This window comes from Pelodiscus sinensis, chromosome 4, assembly GCF_049634645.1.
Source record: "Pelodiscus sinensis isolate JC-2024 chromosome 4, ASM4963464v1, whole genome shotgun sequence".
Lineage (NCBI taxonomy): Eukaryota > Metazoa > Chordata > Testudines > Trionychidae > Pelodiscus > Pelodiscus sinensis.
The window spans coordinates 22,500,493-22,528,409 of record NC_134714.1 but is presented as its reverse complement, the minus strand read 5'-3'; the positions used below and the strand labels follow the sequence as shown (position 1 = coordinate 22,528,409).

At 44.6% G+C, this 27,917-nt stretch overlaps 1 protein-coding gene across 4 annotated transcripts in view; it reads left to right on the top strand.

Annotated features, from left to right (window-relative positions):
• PPP2R5C (protein phosphatase 2 regulatory subunit B'gamma) overlaps positions 1-27,917 on the top strand; it is a 187,862-nt gene that overhangs the window by 98,368 nt on the left and 61,577 nt on the right. For all 4 annotated transcript variants that reach the window (XM_014571983.3, XM_075926558.1, XM_006119994.4 and 1 more), the window contains 4 exons: positions 7,945-8,144; positions 22,732-22,842; positions 23,572-23,664; positions 23,756-23,886. In XM_014571983.3, coding sequence (XP_014427469.1) covers positions 7,945-8,144; positions 22,732-22,842; positions 23,572-23,664; positions 23,756-23,886 — 535 coding nt within the window. The remainder of the gene's footprint in view (positions 1-7,944; positions 8,145-22,731; positions 22,843-23,571; positions 23,665-23,755; positions 23,887-27,917) is intronic.

Here is a 27,917-nt window from a genome sequence, read left to right as displayed (position 1 = left end):
GACTAAAACTTGGGAGGCTGCTGCATGAGGGTGGGAGGAGACTACGGGTGCTGTGGCCTCTGACAGCAGCTGCTCTGGCTGCCCATGGACCACTGCTTGAGCAATGGCTGCTCAGGAAACCACGGGGAACACTTCTTCGGCCAGTATGCCTAGGCCCAGGGCTGCTCCAGCAGCGGTTGGTACAGCTGGCTCCAGGGCTGCCCCAGTGACTGGCTGCAGAGTCACTCCAGCAATGGCTGGTGTGGCTGTCCCGGAGCTACCTGAGCAGGACGACTTTGGGGTGAGCTATACTGGCCACTGCAGTAGTCACTGAGGTGATGGAAAGATACGGAATCTGACTCCCATGACCTCCGTGCCAAACACAGAGCTGTAATCATAACTGGGATTTTTTACCGCTGTAGGATTATAAATTTAATATGGATTCATTCTTTTGCTACACTTACTGCTTTTAGAAATTTGGAAATTTCTTCTGAAATTACATTAGCTTGTGTACCTATATCTATTACACATGAATTAAGTGTACCATTAGTAGATAATGTAACTGTCCAATTCTCCTTGTACTTCATACAGTTATTCGGTTTCAAAATCTGCAGAAATACATTTTCTTCATGTGTAATGTCAATTATGTCATTCCTTCTTTAGTGTCTTCTCTTTCTAAAATGTGTAGTTGGTTAAGTTCAGCAATTTGGCAAATTCACACTCCTTTTTCCAGCTCTGTCTGTCTCTTTCCTACCCTGATATCTTTTATTCCTGTCACAACTTGATATCTTAATATTGAGTAAGATTGTGGAAGTTTTGTCTGACTTCTTATCTTTAAGTCTGTTAAAAATGAAGTCTCTTCCTCCATTGGGTTTCTTGAGTGAAACATTTGAAAGAATTCAGTTTCACTTTTTGCTAAGCAGAATTCCTCAATTGTTTTTCAGACAATACCTAGTTGGTTCATTGTTTAATATTAAGCTCAAATGAATTATAGAATGAAATTGCTTCAATAGCTGCAATATGAAAAAATAACTTTTGTTCATCTGAACAAAAGAGAGTCCTATCTGAAGATTCTTATAATTGAGGTGTCCGTTTGCCCAACACTAACATAGGACCCAGCACCGACAATCCAGAGTACACCTGCTTTGGTACATAAGGCACCTAGCCACTCATGTGCCTCCCTGGCATTGCAGAGACCTCAGCATTGGTCTCAGTCCCTGGTGCCTCAGAAGAAATGGAGATCTAGTAGGGATAGGTCTCTGTCAAGGTACATGTCGGCAGTGTGCCCTCAGGTGGGGCACATGTTACTGTCTTGCTTGACACCCGGATCATCAAGGTTGGGTCGGCACTAGCCCAGCCCACACAGGTTCCCAGTCCATTGGAGAACTTCCTGAAGCCCTTGATGCTGGACACCTTCAAGCTTGCTAGAGACTTTATCGACTTGACATCATCTTCAGGCTTGGCAAGGGAGTGAGACTCTAGAAGGCACTGTGCCGAAGTCACGGTTCTGGGCTCCTTGTCACTGGTCCATAGAAGCATCACTGTGCAGCTCTGACACCCATAACTTCGGCACCACCTCTGTCAATGGCACCGACCCAGGCCATGCGTGCGGCATTGCCATTGGGCTTACCCATGCACGCTGCTCCGTCTCTTGGAGGTCCAACACCAGGCCCTGTCATGCTGCTGCCTCTTCCTCAGCACCGCAGAAAGCCTTAGCCTATGGCCAGATACATTCCGAGCTGCAGCTCGCAGGTTTCCACCACTATGGCACTGGCCTGCTCGGCCTCTGATTATTCCACCAACTTGGAGGCTGAGTCCGTCCTTTCATTCTGGGCCTTCCGGTCTAGGTGGTGGCACCAGTCTTTATCTTAGACCATTAACAATTGTGTAAACTTTGTTTGAAATGCAATCATGCAAATGTTCTCCTAGTGTACACACATTCCCTTCCCCCATCCCTCCAACCCAGCCTAACAGAGAGGACTGTAGCAAGCAGGACACCCCAAACAAACTGTCCCCTGCCTTCACCTTACTGCACAGATGTCTACATCCCCGTTTCCCCCACCTGTCCCATGCAGTCAGCTCCCTACTTTCCCCTTCCCAGTTCAGTAGGGTTGAAGAGACTGCTGGGTTTCTGCCTCTGCCTCTCCCTGTTGTCTCTCTCCTCCAGTAGACAGGACTCTCCAAACTCCCCTCCCCTTTGACTTCCCCAAGCCAATTAATTAATTACTCCCTCCCTCTGCCCAACTGCTTACTGCCTCCTTATCTTGGCTACATATCTTGGCTACTTTTCTGCCCTGGGAGCTCTTCAGTTCAGAGCACAGCAGTGTTTAGCTGCTGTTTACAGACACCCCGCCAGTCTCCCTGCCTACACAGGAGCTTTGAACCTCTGAGCGGGGCTCAGAAAATGTTCATGCAGCAGTGCAGCTTAGAAGGAACCTTGGTTGTAATCATGTACAATATCCACTTGTTTCTTGTCTTAGACTTCAATTTCAAATTGTTCAGGGCAGTGACTGTTTGCTATGTATTCTCCAGTGTCTAGCACATTGATAGCCAAATCCATGCCTGGGTCCCTTAGGGTGCATGTCCACAGCATCCAAAACTTGAAATAAGTTGTGTAGCTTATTTCGGGTCTATTTTGAAATAGCTTATTTTGTCATTTGGTGCACAGTGCCAAATTTTGAAATAAAGCGCTATTTCGAGCCATTCCTTATTCCTCATAGAATGAGGTTTACAGGGATGGTGAAATAGCACGTCTGCTATATTTCAAAATAGCGGATGTGCTCAAAAGACGTGGGGTAGCTATTTCGGGATACCTCTGGTATCCTGAAATAACTTTGCTGTGTAGACATACTCTTAGTTGCAATATCAATACAGATAATAGAATTTAAATAAAGGAGAACGTTTGTAAGTTTGTGCGCTAATAACTTGGACACTATATGAGCTACCACAGCCAAACTTTGCATGGGGTAACCTTTAATCCAGGAGAAGGTTTTACTGTATTTTTGGACCTGATCAGGCCCGAGCTCAAACTGCAAAAAATCAAAAAGTAACCTGCTGCACTGCAGGGGCTGCCCCACCCACCCTCAGTCCCGTGCCTGCTGCCCCGCCCACCCTAGGTCCCAGCCCACCGCCTGCGACCCCCAGTGCCATCTGGGACTCGCTCCCTCCCGCCCACGAAGTTACATAAGCAACCCTCTTTACTTACACACACATACCCTGGCGCTGGTACATAGTGCCCCAGCCCCCACGCGCACAGAGGCTCCCCTGTCCCCCGTGGCACCTGCATCCTCGGGGTGAGCTGGGGTGCCCCTCCCGCATGTAACCTCCCCTCCACCTGGGGTCTCCACGCCCCCCGGGATGACGCGGACCTATATTTTAATCCCTATAGAAATCAGTGCAACTTTTCTACCATTCAAAAAAAACCTACTGTTTTTCTACATTTTGTTCCTCCAGTTTCCCAAGCAATGCTGTGTAACTCCAGCTAGCAGGGTCTAAAGCATTGGTCTCCATACTGTGTGCAGCATGCCCCTTTAAGGGAGTGTAGAGGAACATTCGGGGGGGGGGGGGGGGGTGGCTTGGCCCCAGGAGAGGCCTGGCTTTGCGATTGACTGCAGCTCCTACTTCCAGCCCCAGCGCTGCTCCCAAATGTTTGTCCCATCTCGGTTCCTGCTAATTGCCCAGACTAGCCTCGGGGAAGTGGGGGAAGGGGCTTCACCCAGCTTCTCTCCAGACTCAGCCCCACCCTCAGCAAATGCCCTGATTGTGGCTATTACTCCTAGCTCTGGGCCCCAGCTGTGGCTCTGCTGCTAGCTGACGCCCTGGGGACAGAGTTGTGGATAAATTACATGGGAGGTGGCAACATAAAAATTTGGGGACCACTGATTTAAATAAATACAAAGGGTAATTTTACATTAATACAATAGAATCTAATGAGTACCAATTTTATCAAGCTAATGGGATCATGGAAAATACATAGCAAGGTGTGGGAATTCTCAAAATATGTCTGCAGAATTGGGACCCTCAATCTTAGCAAATATAGAAAGAAAGAAAGAGAAAGAAAGAAAGTTTTAAAACAGCGAGACATCTTATCTTGGAGGCTTCTTCACATAAGATTGTTTGGTTTGCCTTTAATATCATTAGTGTGTTATTCATAACTAGCCAATTAGCCCGTCATAACACGGGATTTTCAGGTCTCTCCTCCATGTTGGTCTTCTCTCCTGAACCTCTAGTCTCTCGCTCCATCTCTCTCTCTCTCTCCTCCTCCTACTGCCTCCCCCCCCCTCTCAGCTCTCCTCTGCCTCCTGCCTCTCTCTCTGTCTCTCTCTTTCTCTTCCTCTTCTCCTCCCCCTCCTGCCTCTCACTTGGGTGACCGCGGAGCCCAAATGTCCATTTGGGCGCTGCACTCCCCGTGCTGCATGAGGGGTGTGGAGCCCAAAAGGTCGCTTGCGCCACTTGCTCCCACACGGCGGCCACGGCAGGAGGTGAAGGAGGGTGGGGCGGTGACATTCATGGCCAGGCGGCAGGGCCTGGAGCCTTTGTCACACTGCACGTCACTGCCCTGCCCCCGTTTGCCTCCCGCCGTGGCTCTCGGCTGACTTCTGCGCCACTCAGCCGGACCGCCGCGAGGGAGCAAGCGGCGCAAGTGGCCGTTTGGGCTCCGCACTCCCCATGCAGCATGGGCCGCCCAGAGGGAACAGCCAGCATTTCAGGCAACAGCGCCCCCCAGAGGGAACAGCAGCTCTTCTCCCCCTCTTTCCTCTCTCTCTCTTTTTCTTTCTCTTCTCCCCCTCCTGCCTCTCGCTCCCTTTCTCTTCTTCTGCCTCTCTCTCCCCTCTGTCTCTCCCATTCCCCTTCGCCCCCCCCCTCCCTCCACTGTGGCACTTGGCTGAGTGCTGCCTGTTCAGCTGGGCTGCCGTGAGTGTGGGGGGCAGGGCGGTGATGTACACGGCTGGGGCCGTGTACATCACTGCTCTCCCTTCCTCTTCCACCCCGGGGGAGCCCAAACAGCCCCTTGCACTGCTGGCTACCCCAGCAGCCCGGCTGAGGGGCGCAGCACTCAGCTGAGTGTCACAGCGGGAGGGGAAGGGGGGCGGTGATGAACACGGCGCTGCCCCCTGGCTGTGTACGTCACCACCCTGCCCCCTTCCTCCGTGGCGGCTCAGCTGAGTGTTGCACGCTCAGCCGGGCTGCCACGGGGGAGGGGAGTGGAACAGTGACGTACACGGCCAGGAGGCGGGGCTGTCTACGTCACCGCCCCTTCCCCTGCGGTGGCCCAGCTGAGGGGCGCACCACTCAGCGCCACGGCGGTAGGAGGAAGAGAGGGTGGTGACGTACATGGCCCCGTCCCCTGGCTGTGTATATCACCTCCCCACCCCGCTTCCTCTCCCACTGGGCCCACCTGAGCTTGCTGCCCCGGGCCCCGCTGACTGCCGCTCGCACCTGGTCCGCCTGAGCAGCGCTCAGCTGGGCCCCGACGGGAGCAAGCGGCGGCAAGCGGCCCTTTGGTTGCCCCAAAGGGCCTCTTGCCGCCGCTTGCTGCCCAACTGGGGCCCGCTGGAAGCGTTGCTCAATTGGGAGCGGTGCAGAACGCCACAGCGTGCCACACAGGGAGGGGAAAGGGACGGGCTGGCCGGAAGGGGGGTGGAAAGCAGAGCTGGGGGGGGATTGAGGGCTGTGGGGCTTAGGAGGATTGGGGGGGTGCTGGAAGAAGAGAGGAGGGAAGCAGCGCTGGCGGGGGGTGGTGTCTGGGGGGCTGTGCGGCCCGAACTGCCATGGAGCTAGGGGAAGGGGGGTGGGGTGCTGACGTACACAGCCAGAGGGCGTGGCTGCGTACGTCAGTGTTACAGACGCACAGACACTGGGCTACTATGTATATGATGTGTTGAAAAGATTGGAGCAATTTAAATCACTTACCGGTAATCTTTTTTAAAAAAAATCTAATTTAAATCAAGTTGAAGATTTATAAACCTAATTAACAAATTTGCACTGTTGCAACTTTAGATTAAAATTCTAGAATGTACTAAATTATAAGCATCATACTTTAAAATGCTGCTACTGGTGGGATGTTTTATTTGAATTTTACAATACTGCTATTGGAGTTATGTATATTGAAAGTTAAAACGATGTCCCTCTAAGTGTTTAAGCAGGAATGAACTTTATTCACGTGAATTGTACCAGTGAGTTCAGGGAGATTATTCATACTTAAAACCAAGCACGTGCAAAATAAGTGTTTGTTTGCATCAGGGTGCTAAAATTATATATTTGTTCCAAAATTAAGAGTATGAAATTTTTCTCTTCAAAACAAAAGAGCTTTAGTGTTCACCATAAAAAGTTTATACTTTCAGTACTTTAGTGTAGTTAACATGTATTGTTTTTATACTCAAAGGCTAATATTTTCCAAAATTGGAGCCTAAATATAAGTTCATAAATTCATATTTAGGAACCTTAGAATGGGATTTTTAAAAGCACCAAATTTATTTAGGAGCACTAATCCCATTGGTTTCAAACTGCAAACCCTAACGAAGGAGTATAAACTGACCAAAGCATTTGAGTTTTCTTGATTTATGGGAATTCTATATATTGGAAGGTGGTGTCAGTCGAAGGAGGAAAATACACAAACTATATGAACAGTGTTATTTATTAAATTTGAACACTAATTCTTAAAAATATCATTTTCAGTATTGATTTCATTGATGGATATTTTGGAGGATATATCAAGGCAAGTGGTGTAGATCTCAGAAAGTGGAAATAAAGAGATTATTATTTGTATTACCTAGTCAGGGGTCAGGATTTTGTCAAACTATGTGTGTGTCTACATATACAAAGCAAAGTTCCTAAATATTCAAACTATGTACTTTTTTTTCCTTCGGTCCACTCAATAAAAATCCTGAGTTACGCAATTTCAGGCTATGCTCTCTAAAGTTTTATGTCCTGCATAAGGTAAATTCTTCCTTCTATTAGTGATGCATGAATTTTCTAAGAGTTTTTATTTAAATATGAATGTGTAAAATATTTAAGGTTGTAACACACAAAAAGGATACCAGAGGTAGGAGTGGTAAGTGTAAAAAGTATTTCTTTCAAACTCAAAGAACGCCACTTCTGAAATGTGCGGCATTTCATAGTGATGTAGGACTAGAAGGGATCTTGAGAATTTCTAGTTCAGTCCCCTGTGCTCGAGACAGAACTAAGCATGATCTAGACCATGGGTTCCCAAACTGGGGGGCGTGCAGAAATTCTAGGGGGGGCGGCGAGGTGACCCGCTCTCCCCCCCGGTCAGCTCCCCCCACAAGAAAGAGCCTGGTCCGTCCATCCATCCGCCAGAACATATGCAGCTTGGGTTGGCTGGGGCAGACTTCAAAATGGCCACCTTAAAAGGGCAATGCCTGCTGTGCTCTTAAAAGGGCTTTTTTTTCCCAAGTTTTGCTGATATTTTTGCGGTGGGGGGGGCGTGAGGGTTTCTCAAAAATCAGAAAGGGGGCTTGATACCAAAAGTTGGGAACCACTGATTTAGACCATCCCTGACAGGTGTTTGTCTAACCTGCCCTTTAAAATCTCTAATGAAAGAGGTTTTACAGCCTCACCAGCAATTTATTCAAGTGCACAAACTAAAGATAAGCATGTTCAATCTGGAGTAGATTGCTCTGTCTCTTACTATAATTTTTACACTAAAATGAGCTCTGGAATTTTGTTTTTGTAAAAGCATTTAATCACGTATTCTGTTTTTCTGCTCAATCATCAGTTATAACAATGCAAGTATACCCCATTGGTACTGCTATGAATGCTTCTTATATTAGAGGATGCTACTGAATCATAAGACTTAAGTGATGTTTAAGATTTAAAATGCCTGCTGGAATTCTTTGACACTCTTTTACAGTATCTAAGAAAAGAGAAGGTGGGAGGAGTGCAAAGTCCTTATAGTAACATAGTTTGTGGATATGTTCATAACCAAATATTTTCACTTTTCAGATGTTCCTCCTGCTGATCAAGAAAAGCTTTTTATTCAGAAGTTGCGACAATGTTGTGTCCTTTTTGACTTTGTTTCGGATCCACTGAGTGACCTAAAGTGGAAGGAAGTAAAGCGAGCTGCTTTAAGTGAAATGGTAGAATACATTACACATAATCGTAATGTGATCACAGAGCCCATTTATCCTGAAGTAGTACATATGGTAAGTGATTTAGCAACCAGAAATATTTTGAAAGTACTTTTCATAGTTCAGAGCTAATTCTATGCCTGTATTCGTTTGAGTAAAGCTTAGATTATCTATTTTGAAGCTTTGTTGTCATCTTTTTTTAATTGATAACTTTCAAAATCATAATGCTGTTGTTGGAAATACTTGGTTCCTATTCTGATTATTCATTAACATGGAAACGGTCACACACAAGTTGAAGAATGTTGGAATTTCAGAAAACAAATTTGCTGTGGAAAAGCTTAATTTCGTCAGTCTTGTGTTTGCAACCTATATATTGCATGCACACGGACTATATAAAAGAACATAATGAGTGGAAAATCAAACACTTGAAAATTAAGAAATGCCAGAATTAAGGCTTCTTGCAATCAAGCTTAAGACCCTTTGTGAGTATGTATTATAAAGCAATCTTTATTTACATATCACATACTAAGCCTATGAGAAAATTGATTTTATACTAGTGGCAGAAAGCCCATGCTGTTGTACAGGAGAAATTCATAAAGTCTTATGTAAAAAAGCTAAAAATAGTCAAGAATATTGGACAATAAAGGCCATTAGATCCCATAGACAGAACCTGATGACATTCTCAACAGAAAGCTTTCAACCATGCTGGTAGCTGCTTCCATGACTTCACATTGACTCAACAGATATTCTAGGCTTCACAGTGGCTATAGCTCAGGGATGGGCAAAATGAGGCCAGTGGGCTGGATCTGGCCCACCAATCTGCCAGATCTAGCTCAGGGGCCACCTTGTCGAGACTTTAAACAGCTGGCTGCTCTCTGCTCTGGATGCCGGGGAAAAAGGGGGTAGCTTTGTGTACTGCCACCTAGCAAAATCCCTTTGCTCCCATTGGACAGTTTCTGGCCAACAGGAGCTGAGAAATTTTGCTAGAAGCAGGAGCAGTATGTGAAGACTCTCCCCCCCCCCCGGCCCGGTCAGAGCAGCGCCACATGGAGCAGCTTGGGGCTGCAGCAGATAGGCAGAGAGTGTGTTTCAGATTGCTGCAGGGTTGCTGGCTGGGTGCCACCTTGGTAAGTGCCTCCCAGGAAGAAGCTCTGACACCCCACCCCGTCTCTCCTGCAAACTTTCTGCCCCAGGCCACCACCTTCTGCTCCAAGTCACCACCCAAACCCTTTGTAACTCCTCTTCCCACCTCCTCCAGGTCACAATTCCCTCCCAGATCATGCATCCCCCTCTCATATCCTTCCCCAGGCCAGAATCTTCTCCTGCATCCAGACCCTGTCCCAGACCCTGCACCTCAAATCCCTGCCCCAGATTACAACCTGCTCCCTTCATGCAAACTCCCTCTCAGACCTCACGCCCTTTTTTGCACCCCAGTCCTCAATCTCCCTTTTGCATCCAGCCAGACCCCACGCCCTTTTTCGCACCCCAGTCCTCTATCTCTCAGTCCCAGACCCTACACTACCTCTGTAGAAGTGCAGCCCTTGACCATTTACCAAATCTTGGAGTAGCCTCCACATTAAAAACTATTGCCTACCCCTGCTGTAGATTTTTTTTTTTTTTTAAGATTTTGGAGATATACTTATCTCATAGAGCTGGAAGAGACCTTGAGGTGTCATTGAGTCCAGTCCCCTGCCCTCATGGCAGGATCAACAAGTACCATCCCTGACAGATATGCCCCAGATCCCTAAATGGCCCCCTCAACAATTGAACTTACAACCCTGGGTTTAGCAGGCCAAGGCTCAAACCACTTAGCTATCTCTCCCTCCAAAGTAGATTCAGAGTAGGGTTTGAATAGCATGAGATGAAAAAGAAACAGTTTTCCTGCTTTCCATTCTGGTACCTGGCCCCCCAGAGGCCCATTGCAGCCAAGAGTAGAAATTTCACAGAAAGGCTTCTTACCCATTTGGTTCTTGGCTGAAGTACTTTCAGTATGGATGGAATCTTTGAAGAATTTAGGAAAAACTTGTTAAGTTGGCAGCTGAGTTTTTTCAAAGGCTTATAAGCAGTTGCAAGTGGCCAGTGAATACATTTATCTTGATAACACCCAGTTTTATCTCCATCTCTGCTAATCTAGCATTAGTGATTGAACACCTGACCTAGTATTTGGTGAAGATTAAGGCACAGATGAGAGCAAGCTGGCTGAGATTCAGATCAGATAAAACTGAGGTAGTGATGGTGAGCTGAGTTAAGCAACTAAATCTATGTTAGAGATTTGTATGTGTCCCTATGATTGAGAGAGTGTTCCTGCCATTTGCAACTAGAGTTCATAACTTATAGGTCTGATTGGACCAATAGCTGTATAGAGATGTCCAAGCAGTAGGGTTGATTGTTTTTCATCTACATTTGATCACGGAGGTACCTACCAACTTTTCTTTCAAATTACTACTGTAATTTGCGCTTTAGTCATTTTGTGATTAGCCTTTTTATTACTGTGCACACTGTATGGGATTACATATTAAGTGTGCTTTGGAGCTGAGGCTCATGCAGAATGAAGAGTGTCTTGCTGGGAACACAACTACTGTACTTTGGGATTGAGTCTATTTGGTGGTTAATTTCCAGGTGAATTTAAAATATTGGATTTAACAAGTAAAATTCTAAATTGCCTGGGATCAGGTTTGCCAGTGGGGAGGGAAGAGGGCAATTGTGCTGAGTCCCAGTTATTCAGACGGGCCCAGGGCTCCAGCTGCTGCCACAGTGGCAGTGACTGGAGCCCTGGACCCTTGCTGATGGGAGTGCCGGGCTCCATGCAGCACCAAGGGCTGGGGGGGCACCATGCTTTGGGCAGCATCTGCCCTCAACCCCGCCTTTTCTGTCCTTGGCCCTGCCCCTTCTTGGAGCGCGAAGCCCCCTTTCGCCCCCACCGAGGAGCCCATAGAGGCTTTGTCTTCTCTGCCTAGGAGCTGTTGATTTGAAACATCTTGCTTCCAGTACAGTACTGCAACAGCGAGAGCATTTGAGTTGATGCTCCTTAGCTATGAAAGAAAGGGAGTTGCTGGTAGAGCATTGAAGCCCTATTGTCTGATATGACACATTTTTCCACTTCCTGTCATGCCACAAGATCCATTTGAGTTTTTTAGGCATTTGGTAAAGGTTGAGAGATGCTCTTATTTTGCAAAGATGGATGAGATACTATGTTATTTATGGTTTGATTGTTGCTGGGTTTTGTTAAGGAATGAAAATCTCTGTGTGTGCTTTGTGTAATGGCAGAGCATCTAGAATTTTTGGATTGTTGTCTTTTATGCTTTTAAATCAATTAATCTTTTTAAAAGAGCTTCCAGGGGGACTTATTTTTCAGGAGAATCAAATGGCAGCTATAATAGATTACTTTAAAATTTTGATTTGGCATTAAATAAATCATATTTGAATAGAGCTGGCTTTGCTCTTTCAATCCAAAACAAAGTTATGAACGCATCCACAAAGTCATACTGTTCAGATGCAACAGCTCCAAATGGCCATATTGGATCAGATCAATGGTCCATCTGGCCCAGTATCCTATCGTCCAACAATGTTTGATACTAGACACTTCAGAGGGAATGAAGTGCAATTTATTGAGTGATCCATCCAGTCTTCCAGTCTTAGAGCTTAGAAACCAGAGGTTTAGGAGCTCCAAAAGCATGGGTTGAATCTCTGACCATCCTGGCTTAATAGCCATTGATGGATCCCCACGGGCACTGGCTCCTGCCTCCCACCCCTGATACAATGGCAGTGGAGGAGGGGGAGAAAATGCATGTAGTCAACAGGATTAATTGATAAGCCCAGGTTTATCAGTTAATTGTGTAGTTGTCTACATGTTGACACCCCTAGTTCTCAGTACCACTCAGTAGAACTCTACCTCCAGAGCATGAATGGCAAATAAACAATGACATTGTCAGAGCCATTCTTCACCACTGGGTTCATCCCAGAATAGACTTGTTTGCCACATGTAACAACAGAAAGTGCAACCTTTTTGGTTCCAGAGTGGGCATAGGCAAGGGATCCGTAGGAGAAACTCTTCTCACCTCCACCCGCTTTACCCTTTCCCACCCATCCCACTCCTCAACAAATCCACAAAGTAAGTCTGGACAAAGCCAAAGTCATACTCATAGATCCTTCATGGCCCAGACAACCCTGCTACCTCTTCTTCACCAAGATTGCAGTTTTCATCTTTTATACCAACCAGAGATAGTAACACAGCACCCCAACCTACCTTTGCTTCATATCAAGGCATGGTACCTCAATGATTCTCTGCTGAAGAACTAGAATGTTCTGAATCAATTCAACTGGTTTTACTTCACAGCAGAGCCCAATCCATGCACAAAATTTATATGCAGAAATGGAAGCAGTTTGCTCAATGAACATCAGAAAGATAAATTATACAATAAGCAACACCTCTGCCTACAATTCTTGAGAGTGCTTTGCAGCTAAAACAATGGAGCCTTTCAGTGAGCTCCATCAAAGTACACCATACAGACATCAATGATAATGCAATATTTGCGCATCCAGTGACTAAAAGATTTTTCAGAGATCTCCAGATCCTCTATCCTGACATCAGACAACCAATTGAGCCTTGGTATCGTCACTTGGTACTTAATTCTCTCACCCGACAACCCTCTGAACCGATGGCTACCTGCTCTTTACTCCACTTATCAATGAAGATGGCTTTCTTGGTGGCCATCACATCAGCCTGACACATTGGAGAGATCACAGCCATTTATTCTGACTCCTCTCTCCCCTTCCTCCCCCATATTCTTTTTTAAAGATGAAGTGACCTTGGTACCCACCCAAAATTTTAACAAATTCTATCACCTTTCCATGTTAATCAGATGAAGCACTTTTCCATTTCCCCCCTCAAGCCTCATGCCAACCACTTTGAATCTACAGTGCATAATTGGATGTCCGCAAAACACTTTCCTTTTATATACATAGGACACAAACTTTTCTTAAATCTCACATAAAATATTTGTATCTATAGCAGACCACAACAAGGACAAGACCATCTCCTCCCAAAGGCTTTCCCATTGGATCTCAGACTGTATCCACCTCTATTGTTAATCCATCTGGCTCAGTGCAAGCCCATTCCATCAGAGCAGTGGCTGCATCTATAGCCTACCTATGCAAGGTTCCCATCACAGATATATGCAGAGCTGCCACATGGGCTTCTAATCAGACCTTTACCAAGCATTACACACTTTCTCAGGGACTACTCTCCACCGCTAATGTGGCCAAGGCATTCGTGCCTGATCTGAAGTCCCTACTTCCATACTGCAGACTGCTTTGCTATGTACTCACAGGTACATACCGCAAAGAAGAAGAGTAAGTTACTCGCTTTGTGCAGTAACTAACATTCTTCAAGATGAGTGTCCCTGTGGATGCTCCACTACTCTCACTTCCTCCCCTCTACTTCGAAGTATCCGGGCTGATTCTCCAGAGAAAGAAGGAACTGAAGGGGATGGGGCACATGTGTGGAGTAAGGATATTGAATTCACGCAGCCCCAGGACACTGCTCTAAAGACTCTGGTCGACGGCGCAGAGGTGCACTAAGGATGTAAAAGAGTAGTCGAATAGTCACCTGCCTAGGCTTATCGAGTAGTCGAGTTGACTACCTGCATCTCCGCTTTGTCCTCTTCTCCCCACACCCCGCTGCCTCTATATCAGAGTTAGTAAGGTGGGGGGAGGATGCATGAGCTGGTGCTTGGGGGAGCTGGCTTAAAAGCCAGTTCCACCCAGCACTGTCTCAATGGAGCAGGGGAGGCAGAGGCACAGCAGTGCTGAAACAGTCTCGGCTCATGCTGGGTACAGACTGCTGCGACTTTGCCTTTTAAATGTAGTAAGAGCTGGGTGATTCTTACTACATTTAAAAGGCAGAGCCACAGCCATCTGAACCCAGTGCAAGCCTGGACATATTACTGCTGTGGCTCTGCAGTTTAAAGGTAGTAGGAGCTGGGCTGCCTGTACTCTCCTCTGTTTCTACATTTAAACTGCAGAGCCACAGCGGCCCCTTATCGACTAATTGTGTACTTGATACAAATTGTATTGAGTACATGATTAGTCGTTTACTCAATACTTAACATCCTTACCACAGACACCTGCTGTGGAGTACCCTCATGGCACTCATCTCAAAGAACATCCGTTACTGCATATGGTGAATATCCTCCTCTTACGTAGGTCTTGTGTTATATGAAGGGGTAAATAACACTTCCCAATTCAATTTTTTCACTCCATGATTTTATAAACCTCTATCATATCTCCTTCTAGTCACTTCTTTTCTAAAATGAATTTACCCGTCTTTTTAAAACTCTCCTCATATGGAAATTGTTCCATATACTTCGTCACTTTTGTTGCCCTTCTTGTTCTTTTTCCAGTTTTCATGTGTCTTTTTTGAGAGAGGCATTAGTAAAACTGCATGCTGTATCTAAAATGTGGGCATACCATGCATTTATATATTGGCATTATGATATTTTCGGTAATTATTTTGCAGTGTGCCATGGGATCTGTCAATCTGCTACATGCTTTCCAAGTGATATTATTGCTGATTTCTTTATATGGTTTGTTGTTATTGTCATTTAGATGTATTATTTTTTAGTTTTTAAATGACTTGCAAAATCAATATGCCACTGCTCACAATACTCAAGGGAAGTGACTTGCCCATGAGACTGTTTTGTCAGATAAATAATTTACCCACTTTTGTGTTAGTTTTTAAAATGTGCCAAAAATAATTTACTAGTATGTGCTCTCCACTGCAGGATGCTCATTTGTAAGATGCATCACGTAAGCATGGTCCATCATGTTTATATGTAGCATTTTAAAAATTAATTACCTTAATAAAGATACTGCATTTGACATCTTCAATGCATTCCGCTAACCCATTCTGTTTATGCCTGTCCCTCTTTGCATCAAGCCTATATTTAGAGAGAACAAATTTAAAAAAACTGTTATGCAGTGAAAACCATGCTGGTTTAATCTTTGAGAATGTAATAATTAATTGGGGTGTTCTGAGAGAGACATGTATTTGCTGACCCAAAAATTGTATAGTCTAAATCAGTGGTCCCCAATCTTTTTTATACTGGAGACCAGTAAACCCATTCACAAGCTTTTGGAGGACTGGTAACATTTATTTGCATATTCATTAAGCAAATGATGAATATGCACATAAATTGTGTCGCTGGCCCTACCTGTCCTGTGGGTTGTTCTTCCCCCCTCCTCCCCCCCCCCCCCCCGGCCCCAATCCCAGCCACTTCATCAGCTAGCGCTGGCTCCCCCAGCTGCGTCCGACACCAGGCATTCTGCGTCGGGGCACCCAGCCTTCTCCCTCGGTGCTAGCGCCCAACTGATCTAGCCCCTGTTGCCACCCTGTCACAAATTAATAGGCTCTCATGCGTGATAATTTTTCTAAGGACTGGTACTTGGCCACAGATCACACTTTGGGAAACGCTGGTCTAAATATAGGCTTAACACAATGAGAGAGAGGCTTAAACAGTGAGATGAGTACTGGGAATTACCATACCAAGATCAGAATAGTGCAGAAAGTCTCAAACTAGGCTTTGGGATCCCTTAAGGGATTACAAAGTACAGTAGACTTCTGATAATCTGGCACCTTTGGGACCTAGGTGGTGCTGGATTATCGGATATGCTGGAATACGAGGAGGTACTATAAGGGGGCATACTCCCAATCCAATCCCCCTCCCCTCCCCGCACCTTATGCTCAGGTCCCGGAGCCGCCGGTACAGCCACGGCTGGCTTTTCAATTAGCTGGCTGGGATGCCGCGCGCAACCCAATCCCCCTCCCCTTTCTTCCCCTTCCCCAGAGCCAAACACCTCCCCTCCCTGCTGTCACCCAATCTCCCTTCTCCCCTAGCCTTATGTCCAGGTCCCGAAGAAACTGCCTGTGCTCAACTACCTGTGCTCAGCTGTGCTAGCATGTGCAGGCTGGACATTTGTGCTGGGGACCGTGAGCGGAACGGCACAAGCCATGAGTGCACATGCGGCTCTCAGCAGCCCGGCCGAGAGAGCAGCTGACCTGAGCAGTTCTGGGTTCCAGTTGATACCGGGCTATCAGGAGTGCCAGACAGCGGGATGCCGGACTACTGGAGTTTTACTGAATTTACCCTCCAGAAGACTGAGGAAGAAGGCTCTGCAGAGAGCACTGCAAAAACAGTAGCAGTCTCCTGCCAGGTTGCTACCCTTGATGACAACCTGTGGTCAGGTGAACACCTATGACACTCTGAGTACCTCTGATGTTGCCTAAGTGAAAGAGACTGAGTAGAAGCACAGCCAAAGACATGCTTCCTCCACAGCACTGAACTCATCCTTAAGGGAATTGGCATTGGTGTCTTCTCAGGCACCATGTCTCTGCCCTCAGTACTGACAGCACAGTTGACTCTAGTGGGGAAAACCAAGTTGGCACTAGCACCAACTAGAACAGATTTGGTGTCACTGATGGTACCAACACCAGCACTTGACAGTCTTTGCTGCCCCAGAGATGCTTGCTGATATCGTCTGCACTGCACCCACCAGTGCTTGGTTCCCACAGCTTCCCGATGGGCTCTGGAGGAGATCCTAGCAACTCTCATGAAATGGTAGTTACCTACTGAAGGTGATGATGAGGTGCAAACAAGTTACTTTCTCACTGCACCATTCCTCACTGAAAGAATGCAGATCACCTTAGAGCCATGTGGAGCCAAGATATCATTACAAGAAGACAGTTCAACCATGGTGCAGACCACCATGTATGTACTCACCAATAGCCTTCTCCATGAAATGGGCACATTGGGAACCATGGGCAACTTACCAAGGTCCATGCTCCAGACCATCCACAGTTCATAGAGGCAAACTACAATTTAACTCAATGTCTCCTACATCATAGGCCACAGAAGCTCAGGACGGTGGGGATGACATGGAAATGGTCACAGAATGTATGTCTCCCGCATACAATTCTTCATCCTCCTCAGATGAGGCGATTATGCCACCAGTGTCAACATCAGCAGATTATTTTAAACAGTTTTAAGAACTATTTGCATGGCGTCTCAAAGCCAGGTTGGAGAAAATGAAGGTGAACCAGCACAAACTGGTGCAAATGTTGCAACTTTCATCTATCTGCAAAATCGCTCTTCCCATCAATGATGCCATCTTGCAAACAGCAGAGACAGTCTTGCAGACACTAGTAATATAGAATTTGGTCTTGATCTTCAAGTTGGTGTTTGGCTTATGCATTTTTTCCCTTGAATCTGCTTCACATTTTCTCCTTTTCAGTAGTTTTTAATTTCCTCTCTTTCTGGTAGGTAAAAGCACCCAATTTATCATCACCTTACATTGTCCACTTACAGAAGTCTTTGCTGCTGCTAACGTTTTTCCTCTGCATTTGGCTTGCAGCAGGATAACTTGGCCACTCAGTAAGGCATGTAAACATATTGGAGGTTCAGTTAAATGATATATTCTTATATAAAATATGATCTTACTTTTGTAGATGATGTGGAAGAAGTAAGTTTTTAAATGGATTTGAATATTAACTAATTTTGCACCTACTGTTAGAAAATGTCGTCTTCAGGAGCTAGTGCACAGATGCACTAGAAAGAATGAATGGTTGTATGGAGTTTTTTGGAGCGTTTGTGTGTGGTTTTTGGTTTGTTTGTTTTTGTTTGTTTTTTGTGGGTTTTTTTGTTTTTGTTTGTTTTACAGCTCTTTTTTAAGGTTTTTTTTTCTTTGGTTTGGTTTGGTTTGGTTTTTTGGAATTTTTGTTCTTGCATATTCCTCCTTCCTTTTTCTGACAGTTCAGTTCCTGTCTTAAAGACTTGTTTGCCTAAATCAATGGGCATACCTATAGCAGAGTATAAATCAATTATATTTCATAGATCAAGGATCTATGGCGTCTATACTGATTTTGAAGTGAAATATTTCAAGATTAAAAAGAATTAATTCCTCTATGCTGATGTAAGAAGGAAAGAATAATCCTAACGTTAATGAACATGTAGCCATTGCTCCTAACTACATAATCTTGGATTCATTACCTTACAGCTAGATGTCTTTATTAGCAGCCAAAATAGTTTAATTGCTGCTGGTATCATATTCTTTATGACTATATTATTTTCAATATATGAAGTGAGGGTGAACGTACACTATGTGAGTGGGTATTCACTCATCTGCTGACTGAGCTATTAGGGCTATATCTACATTTACAACCGTAGTACAGACACCACATACCTAGCAGCAAGGCAAGATGCATCTTAGATGAGTAGAGTACCTTGTATGCCTCCAGTAGAGTACCTTGAACCTCCAGGGCATGTACCCTACAAGGCTGTTTGCACATCCAACCAGTGCCTCCTGTGTCGGCAGTGTTACTTTTAGTACAGGTTGGACCTCCTTGGTCTAGCACCCTGGGGACCTGACCGGTCCCAGATGAGGGATTTTGTCAGACCAAGGGAGGTCCTTTTTGGACCCCTGCCACAGGCCCCCTCTTGCCCGGACTTTGGCCTCCCAGCTGGCTCCCCGCCTCCTGCTGGCCCACTGCTCTGCCAACCCTGCTAGGCAGCAATCACTGCTGTAGCATCAGCATTCCTGGGCAGCCCCACTGCCATGCACTTGGTGGCCCCACAGTCAACTCCCTGCAGGCAGCCCACTGCCCTGCCTGCTCCACAGGGATCCTTACCGCTGGCCCTCCACCCAGACTTTCTGGTCCTGCAATATCCATGCCAGACCATGGATGTTGCCAGACTAGAGAATCCTGGGTTAAGAGAGTTTCAACCTGTAGTGAAGTGTCTAGCATATAGACTATGGGACACTGCACTTTTAAAAATAGCAGAGTAGACATGGGGAAAAACTGACTAGGGTATAAACCATGAGAATTCAGGCATTTTAGGGTACTGTACTCACCCAAGCAGTGTCTCCCTGCTGCTGTGTAAGCCAAAGCTAGCTGAGCAGTGTCTGCATTCTGCTTGTTACCATAATGTAGTCATAGCCTGAGAGCTTAACATACTGAAAGATGTTCACACTGCATTTCACGCAGAGAGCTGTTCATCAGAAAATCAGCACAGCAGAGGAGAGAAGAAAGATGAGGAATGATTTCATTCTCACAATTCCACCAATTTAAAACTTTACTCATAGTTTCAGTTATGTAAAAAAATGGGCCACTAGAAGGCATGGGCATGTGGGCTGCTACTGGAGTAATTGAGGCATGTAGCTGTGAAACATATTTTAGTGTATGGGTTTTAATTGGAGATTAGTGCTCCTTTGCTGCAAAGATATCTAGTATAGAAATGCAGAAATTTGTGATGTCCAACAATTCATATTAATATACTTCTGGCTAGGACTGTCATCCTTGTTTACATTTTGCTGAACTTAGTTATTTGTGCCACATCTCTGTATAGGTTGATCCTCTCTGGTCTGGCAACTAAGGATGTTAAGAAGAGGGTAATTGGATAATCATATAATCAATACAATTTGTATTGACTAGTTGTGTAGTCAACACAAAGGGAAGTTTCTATCCCTGCTGCAGCTCTGTAGTTTAAATATAGTAAGAGTCCGGCACACAGGCAGCCCGGCTCCTCCTACAGTTAAACTGCAGAGCCACAGAGGGGATAGGTCCTGGACCCAGTGCAAGCCAGGACTGAGCTGGACTAGCTCAGTCCCGGTTCGTGCCTGGTCAAGCAACCCCTGTCTGCAGGGGATCCCAGCAGGGAGCTGAGACCCCCTGCAAACAGGAGCTGCTTAGTCGCAGTAGCTCCGGTCTGCTGGGGGTCCTAGCTCCCTGCTGGGGGAGACCCCCTGCAAACAGGGGGTGCTGCCACAGTGGCCTCCCCTGGCCCTCCTGCACTACTACCCCTCAGGGCGTGGGGGAAAGTGGCACCCAAGAGACGAGCTTTTTATCCAGCTCTGGCTTCCCCCCCATGCCTTGCTGCCTCTGATATGGGGGGAGGGGTTAGACTAGATGCTTTTTGCCTAGCCTTATTGGGTAGTCAATGAATTGACTACTCTTTTACATCCCTCCTGGCTAGGGTTGCCAGGTGTCCAGTATTTGCGCTCTTTATCCTGTTAAAAAAAAAAAAAAAAATCGGAGAATACCAGACTTGTGCAATGCTGCTCACAGGATGGAAGCCTGGAGTGGGCGGGGGGAGTGGCTGGAAGGCGGGGCCACGATCAGTGCTAGAAGCCTGTGATTGCGCAGAAGCCTGGTGGGGACTCCAGCCACTCCCCCCGCACTCTTGCCAGGCTTCTGCACAATCACAGGCTCCCAGCGCCATTATTGGCCCCGCCTCCCGGCCTGGGAGTCCCAGCTTGGAGGTGGAGCCGCAAACGCCGTTCTGGGTGCTTCAGAAGCTTAGCCGGGGCGGGGGGAGTGGCTGGGAGTCCGGTATTTTTGGGGAGACCATCTGGCAACCCTACTTCTGGTAACATCTCTGGTCCAACAGTGCCATGGACATTACTGGACCAGATATCCGCAGTGGCTGGCAACAGGAACTGTGAGGCAGGTGGGCCAACAGGCCGGGTGTGGGAAGCCTGGTGGAGCCTGGAGGCTGCCAGAGATGACACTGGACCACGTCATCTCTGGTCCAGTAATGTCCATGGCACTGTTGGACCAGAGATGTTGCCAGGTGGCCAGAGCCTAGTGGCCAGCAGCAAAGGGGTCAGAATTGACCTCTCCTGGTCCAGCAAACTCCATCATTTGGGACCAGTCAGGTCCCTAGGGTGCTGGAGCAAGGAGATCCACCTGTCATACTTTCTTGATTGTTTTTTGTGCTTGCTTTGGAGCTTTAATTTTTATGGTGACTTAGTCATCAGTGACAAAAGCGAATGCAGCAGATAGTTTGGTCTTTATGACTATCCTCTTCTGTATCCAAGAAAAGTCACCAGCTCTGGATACATATGCACACAGATAATCTCTAGAGGATTTTAGTAAGAAGGGAGCTTAATTTTGCAGGGTGGAGGTTCTCCTGTCAGTTTTATAATGTTTTGGCGTTTGGTTATTATTTAAATTGCCTTGATTTAAATCAGTCTACACTGGTTCTCTTCCAGTGTATCCATCACAATCAGACTTTATAGCAATATGGACACAATCTTTCTGGCACTGTTGGATGAATCTTGACAGTCATAACATTAAATGATTACCAGATAACTTTGAAGTAGGAATAAGAGATCCTCCGGAAAAGGGCTTTTTTCCGGAGGATCGGGGCCAGTGTAGACGTTCTTTTCCGGCTTTTCTAAAAGCCGGAAAAAAGCGGCGGACATTTTTATTTAAATGCCGCGGGGGATATTTAAATCCCCCGCGGATTTCCCTATTACGACCTGTGAAATTAGCATGCCCCTTTCGGAAAAGGGGCCAGTGTAGACGTAGCCTACTACTTTGTATTCCAATAATTGTACAATGAGTATGAATTAAGATTCATACTAATCTAGGTGGGCAGGAGATAAAATTTTAGGCGAGAATGTGTAAGACTAACTCAATTTCATGTCTTTCTGATATTTTGAAAATAAGGAAGGTGGCTTAGGATTGCATACTAATTTTGGAGTGAATGTTACGTTGGTTGTTCAGGACAAGAATATTTTTTTAGACTGCTTGACAGCGATTGATAGTACAGGCAGTCCCCGGGTTACGTGGATCCGACTTACATCGGATCCCTACTTACAAACGGGGTGAGGCAACCCCGCACTAGCTGCTTCCCCCCAGCAGACCAGGGAGACGCGAAGCTAGCGCCCGTCCCCCCCCCCCCCCCCCCCCCAAGCAGACCAGGGAGTGGCTTTTCTCAGCAGACACCTCAGCTTGAGAATAAAGGACTGAGGGAAGTTAGATGTGGGAGAATAAAACTGAGCTCTGGAGAAATGTTTGGCTAGAGTTTCCCCTACAATATGTACCAGTTCCGACTTACATACAAATTCAACTTAAGAACAAACCTACAGTCCCTATCTTGTACGTAACCTGGGGACTGCCTGTATAAACAGGAAGGTGACAGAATGCAGTGAATTGTGAAAAATGAATATTTGGACGTGTAGATAGGTAAACATTAACTTTTAATCATAATATGGTAGTTTTGTTATAGTGGGGATGCTTCTTGGAACAGGGTATATATGAGCAAAAATTTCTTTAATATCCATTATTATGGCTTCCATCTAAAATTCATTGTAAACATTTTCTGTGTAACACATTTTCTGTGTAACACATTCTCTATCACAGTGGTTCCCAACCTGTGACCCGTGGACCCCTGGTGGTTCACGATGGTACTGTAGGGGATCTGTGGAAAGTTCAGGAAAGGAAAAGAAAAGTAAAGATCAGGCCCACCGTAGGACTGGGACTTTCTGCCAAGCAGTTCTCATCTGGGGCTCACCATTCAGAACCACTGTTCTAACATCATTAGTTCCCAAATATATCTTTAGTAACAGTATGCTTTCTGCATGTTTAGACTTAAAACAACACAGTGTAGATAAAATATTCTTCAAGCTATAATCTGCAAAGAAGAAAGATTTAATTGAATAGCTAATTATTTTTTAGCAATAGTTGAGTTAACATTTTTAAATGATACATTTGCGGTATTACTTAAAATACTTGTTTTATAAAGAATCCTCACTTCATGATGCATTTTTAAGTCTTCAGATATTCAGTTGTTTCAGAGATTTTAAAAATACATGTGATTTTTAGTTTGCAGTTAACATGTTTCGAACATTACCACCATCTTCTAATCCAACGGGGGCAGAATTTGATCCAGAAGAAGATGAACCAACTCTAGAAGCTGCCTGGCCTCACCTACAGGTAATTAGCAATCTCCTCATTTCATTTGATTAAATTATTTCAAAATAGTACCACACTATATCTTCCTACTATGTATTAAATACACTACTGCAAATGATCTTATTCAGTCAACATTACATTTGTTAATTTTAAGAACTAGACAGTCTTTGCAATTACATTGTGTAATTTGAAATTATTAGTTTTAATCTTTCAAAATGTTAATTTGTAAACAAATTGAAAGGAAATTATGTTGAAAATTAATTGGCATATTTTTATAATAAACATGTCAAACGTGATTTTAAATTTAATAATATCAAAGGGAACATTCGTTTATTATTACTATTGATTAGTTTATTATTGTTACTATTATTTTTATTATTTATCACAAGGTTCTAGCTGTAGATGTTTGAATGTGAGCACAAAAAAGATTTTTCAAAATAGGTGTTACTGAATATCACGCGTGTTAGATTAGTATCTATTCGTATGAAAGAAAATTAATTCAGGAATGTAGTATTGGGAATTCTCTGAAGCGGGTAGCACTGTTAGAAAATGCAGCACCCGATGATGTATGTTCCCTGCACCAAATTGCAATACTACCCTGGCTGTAAAGTGATATAAAAGTCACATATAATACTGCTAAAACGAGGGAGTTTATTTTTGAATAATGTCAGAATTGAATTATAATTGTATTGCTTACAAAAATGTAATGTATTAAAAAACTAATGTTCTTTTTTTGTGGGTTTTTTTCAGCTTGTTTATGAATTTTTCTTAAGATTTTTAGAATCTCCAGATTTCCAACCTAATGTAGCTAAGAAATATATTGATCAGAAGTTTGTATTACAGGTGAGGTAAAATGAATATATCTTCAAGCTTTAAATCCAAATTGATTTAAAGTTCATTAGATTGAGTAAAATGTATCTCTTATTTTTCACAGCTTTTAGAACTCTTTGACAGTGAAGATCCTCGAGAAAGAGATTTTCTTAAAACTACTCTTCACAGAATATATGGGAAATTCTTAGGCCTAAGAGCTTACATCAGGAAACAAATTAATAATATATTTTATAGGTATGTCACAGCTCTGTATTTTGGTACATATGATGAGGTAATTTAGACCTCTTGGTCCCTTATTAGCAAAATCTCTTTCAGTTATTTCTGTTTAAACATGTTTGTGCCTAATAATACTTAATTATCAATTTAATTAAACAATTCTGTGTGATCCAAATGAAAAGAAGTAATAAATTAAGGCATGTGATAAATTGTATAGCTATAGTTTGAGTACATTTGAGATTCAGCATTTAGATCAGTTTTGTGTCAACTTTGTTTTTTATATAGTGCTTTGTTGTTTGAATGATACACTACATTTTGTAACATAGCGCTATCTTAGTGGTGGTGTTGCTTGTAATATCATAGGACATAGCTACATTTGTTTCAAATTTTTCATAATACATATATATCCTGAGGACAGACATGGCAACACAAATGAAAAAATACATGAGCAGAAACTCGCTTCCAAGGGCAAGTTCCATTTCTGAGGGAAGCAAGTACAATTTGAGGATGCATAAGTTAAAGATATCCAATTAGGGATATCCAAAATAATTAATATCCACGCACTGCAATGGTACTATTGCAAAAGTGTAGCTACTCTTGCAAGAAATAGTAATAGCAATGTCTTTGCTGTCAACTTTTCAGTTATGAATCAGGATTATTAATTTTTTTTTTGCATATAGAATCATATATCTAGTATTTATAACTGGATATTTTTAAAGTTCTTCCTGATTGGCGCAAACTGAGCTCTAATTCATACAATCATAAAATACTAGAACTGAAAGGGACCTTGAGAGATCATCCAATCCAGTCCCCTGCCCTCAGGGCAGATCCAAGCACAGTCTACATCATCCCTGATGGATATCTATCCAAACTGCTCTTAAATATCTCCAGTAAAGAAGATTCCACAACTTCCTTAGGCCATTTATTCCCGTGTTTAACCATCCTGACCATTAGAAAGTTTTTCCTAATGCCCAACCTAAACCTTCCTTGCTGCAATTTAAGCCCCATTGCTTCTTGTCCTGTCATCAGAGGACAAGGAGAACAATTTTTCTCACTCCTTTTAGATATTTGAATACCGCTATCATGTCCCCCCTCAGTCTTTTCTTTTCTAAACTAAACAAGTCCAATTCTTTCAGTCTTCCCTCACGGGTCATGTTTTCTAGATCTTTAATCTTTGTTGTTGTTGTTGTTGTTGTGCTCTTCTCTGGACCTTCTCCAATTTCTCCACATGTATCTTGAGATGTGGTGCCCAGAACTGGACACAGTGCTCCAACTGAGGCATAATCAGCGCAGAGTAGAGCAAAAGTACGACTTCTTGTGTCTTGCTCACAACACTCATGTTAATGTATCCCACAAGCATGTTTGCTTTTTTTGCAACAGCATCACACTGTTGACTCATATTTAACTTATGGTTCACTCTAAGTTAGATCCCTTTCTGCAGTACTCCTTCCTTAAACAGTCACTTCCCATTCTGTATGTGTGAAATGGATTGTTCCTTCCTAAATGGAATACTTTGCATTTGTCCTTACTAAACTTCATCCTGTTTACCTCAGACCATTTCTCTAGTTTGTCCAAATCATTTTGGATTATGATCCTATCCTCCAAAGCACTTGCAACCTATCCCAGCTTGGTATTATCTGCAAATTTAATAATTGTACTCTCTATGCCATCATCTAAATCATTGATGATAAATATTGAACAGAACCGGTCCCAAAACAAACCCCTGCAGAACTCCATTTATTATGCCCTTCCAGCATGATTGTGAGCCATTAATAACTACTCTCTGAGAACAGTTATCCAGCCAGTTATGCACCCTTATAGTAGCCCCATCTAGGTTGTATTTCCCTAATTTATTGATGAGGTGGTCATGCGAGACAATGTCACATTCCTTACTAAAATGTGGGTAGTACTTCCTTATCCGCAAGGCTTGTTATCCTATCAAAGAAAGCTATCAGATTGGTTTGATATGATTTGTTCTTTACAGATCCATGACGGTTGTTACCAATCAATTTATTATCTTCCAGTTGTTTGCAGATGAATTCCTTAATTGCTTGCTCCATTAACTTCTTTGGCACAGAAGTTTAACTGTAGTTTCCTGAGTTCTTATTTCCCTTTTTATAGATGGGCACGATATTTTCCCTTTCCAAGATTTTTCAAAGATGATAGCTAAAGGCTCAGATTCCTCCTCTGTAATCATGTCCTGATGACTTGCTCACATCTAATGTTTCTAAGTAATTTTTAACTTCTTTGAGGAGTGTCCCTGTGGGCACTCCACTGTAGATGTCTTGGTGCTCCTGTACTTGGAATTGGAACTTGTTAGCAGCAACTCCCTCCCCCGGATGCTAGCATGTATGTGCATTGTCACCTGTCCGTCAGTTCCTTCTCAACCACTCCCAGTTTGGTCAGAACACAGCAGCTCTCTGCATTATACCTTAGATATTTATTTATAGTGTTAGCTTTTGTTAGTCAGGTTTTTGTTCACATTTTTTCCTCTCCCAAGTTGATAGTTTAAAAAAAAAACTTTTCTTCTGCTCATAGTTTATAGTTTTTAGGATAGAGTAGGCATGCCAGGCTCACCAGGATTTAAATGGTGCCTGACATGCAGAATGTCTGTCTCCATCTCAGACGGGCATGCCCAATGTATTCTGTCCCTGGGCCAGGACCACTCACCGAAGAGCTACCACCATTGTAAGAAGCTCTAATCCAGGTCACTGAAGGTAAAAGAGCTTCAGTTAAAGCTCCTCACCATGGAGATGATAGAGACCAGTCTCAGAACCAGCACTCCAAACCTCCCCTGCCTGGACCTCACCCACAGCCACTTTGGATCAAGGACCTGTCACATTGAGGGAGGCCAAAAGAAAACACTATTCACCCTTGGCAGAAAGGGTATTGAAGAGATCATCTCAGCACAAGCCTCCATCACCTAAGGGGCAGGCAGCTGGGGACACATAGGTACCAGGGAAGTCCAGTACAGACAAATCCCAAAGGGCAATGTGTGCCAAAGACACACACTGTGGTCTCAGTACCCAAACCGAAGAAAGCTGCTACTGTGCTGTCAGTACCGACCTCAGTGGTACTGACAAAAACAGCACCCAAAACCACCTCAGCACAGCGCAGACAAGGGCTCCCTAGAACCACCAGTACAGGCACCAACTAAATTGGTACTGCCCTCAAGTACCGAAGTCTCTCCAGTCCTGAGCATATCTACGGCATGGGCAGACTCTTTAATACAGTGACCAGTGCAATCCTCTGCACCAGCGGTACAGACCTTCGCTCTGCTGAGGCCTCTGACTAGTCCCCAAGATCTAGCAATAGTGTTAGTTCTGGGTACATTGTGTTATTTGGTACCAATGCCACAGCAATGCTAGAGGGACCAAGCAGGCTTATCACGCCATCAAGCCTCCTCCCAACTCCCCATTCTCCAGTCACAGTGATTCTGATGAGATCATCACATTCTCTCCACAACATTCGTCACCAAAGCCAGCCACACAGATACAACAGCAGCAGGCTCAGCCCCAGATGCAGCAACACTTTCCATGGTTCCTTCCCATTCCACTCCCACAACCTTGGCAGGGAAGGGTCCCTTCATTATGCAAAGGCTCAGACACCAGCACCTCCACAGCTGACACCACCCAGACCTCAGACAGTGGCCTACAGATCTCCTACACCCACGAGATCTGATATGCAGGAGCAGATGAAGGATATGGAGGACTCACAGGGAGGAGACACATTGCCTCCTTCACACATCTCATCATCTGATGAGACGATAATGCACCCTCTGCCAGCTGCAGGGGACAACTTTGTCTTTACAAGACTTATACAAGAGAGTGGCTAACACACTCGACATTTCATTGGTCAAGGTTCCTGAGACACAGTACAAATTGACCAGTATACTACAGGCCTCGCCTTCATCAAAAATAGCCCTGCTAGTCAGCGAGGCCATACTGGACCCAGCAAAAATCTTATGACAAACACCAGCTTCTGTCTCACCAACATCAAAAAGAGAAGACCGGAAGTACTACGTTCCTGGCAAAGGTGCTGAATTTTTG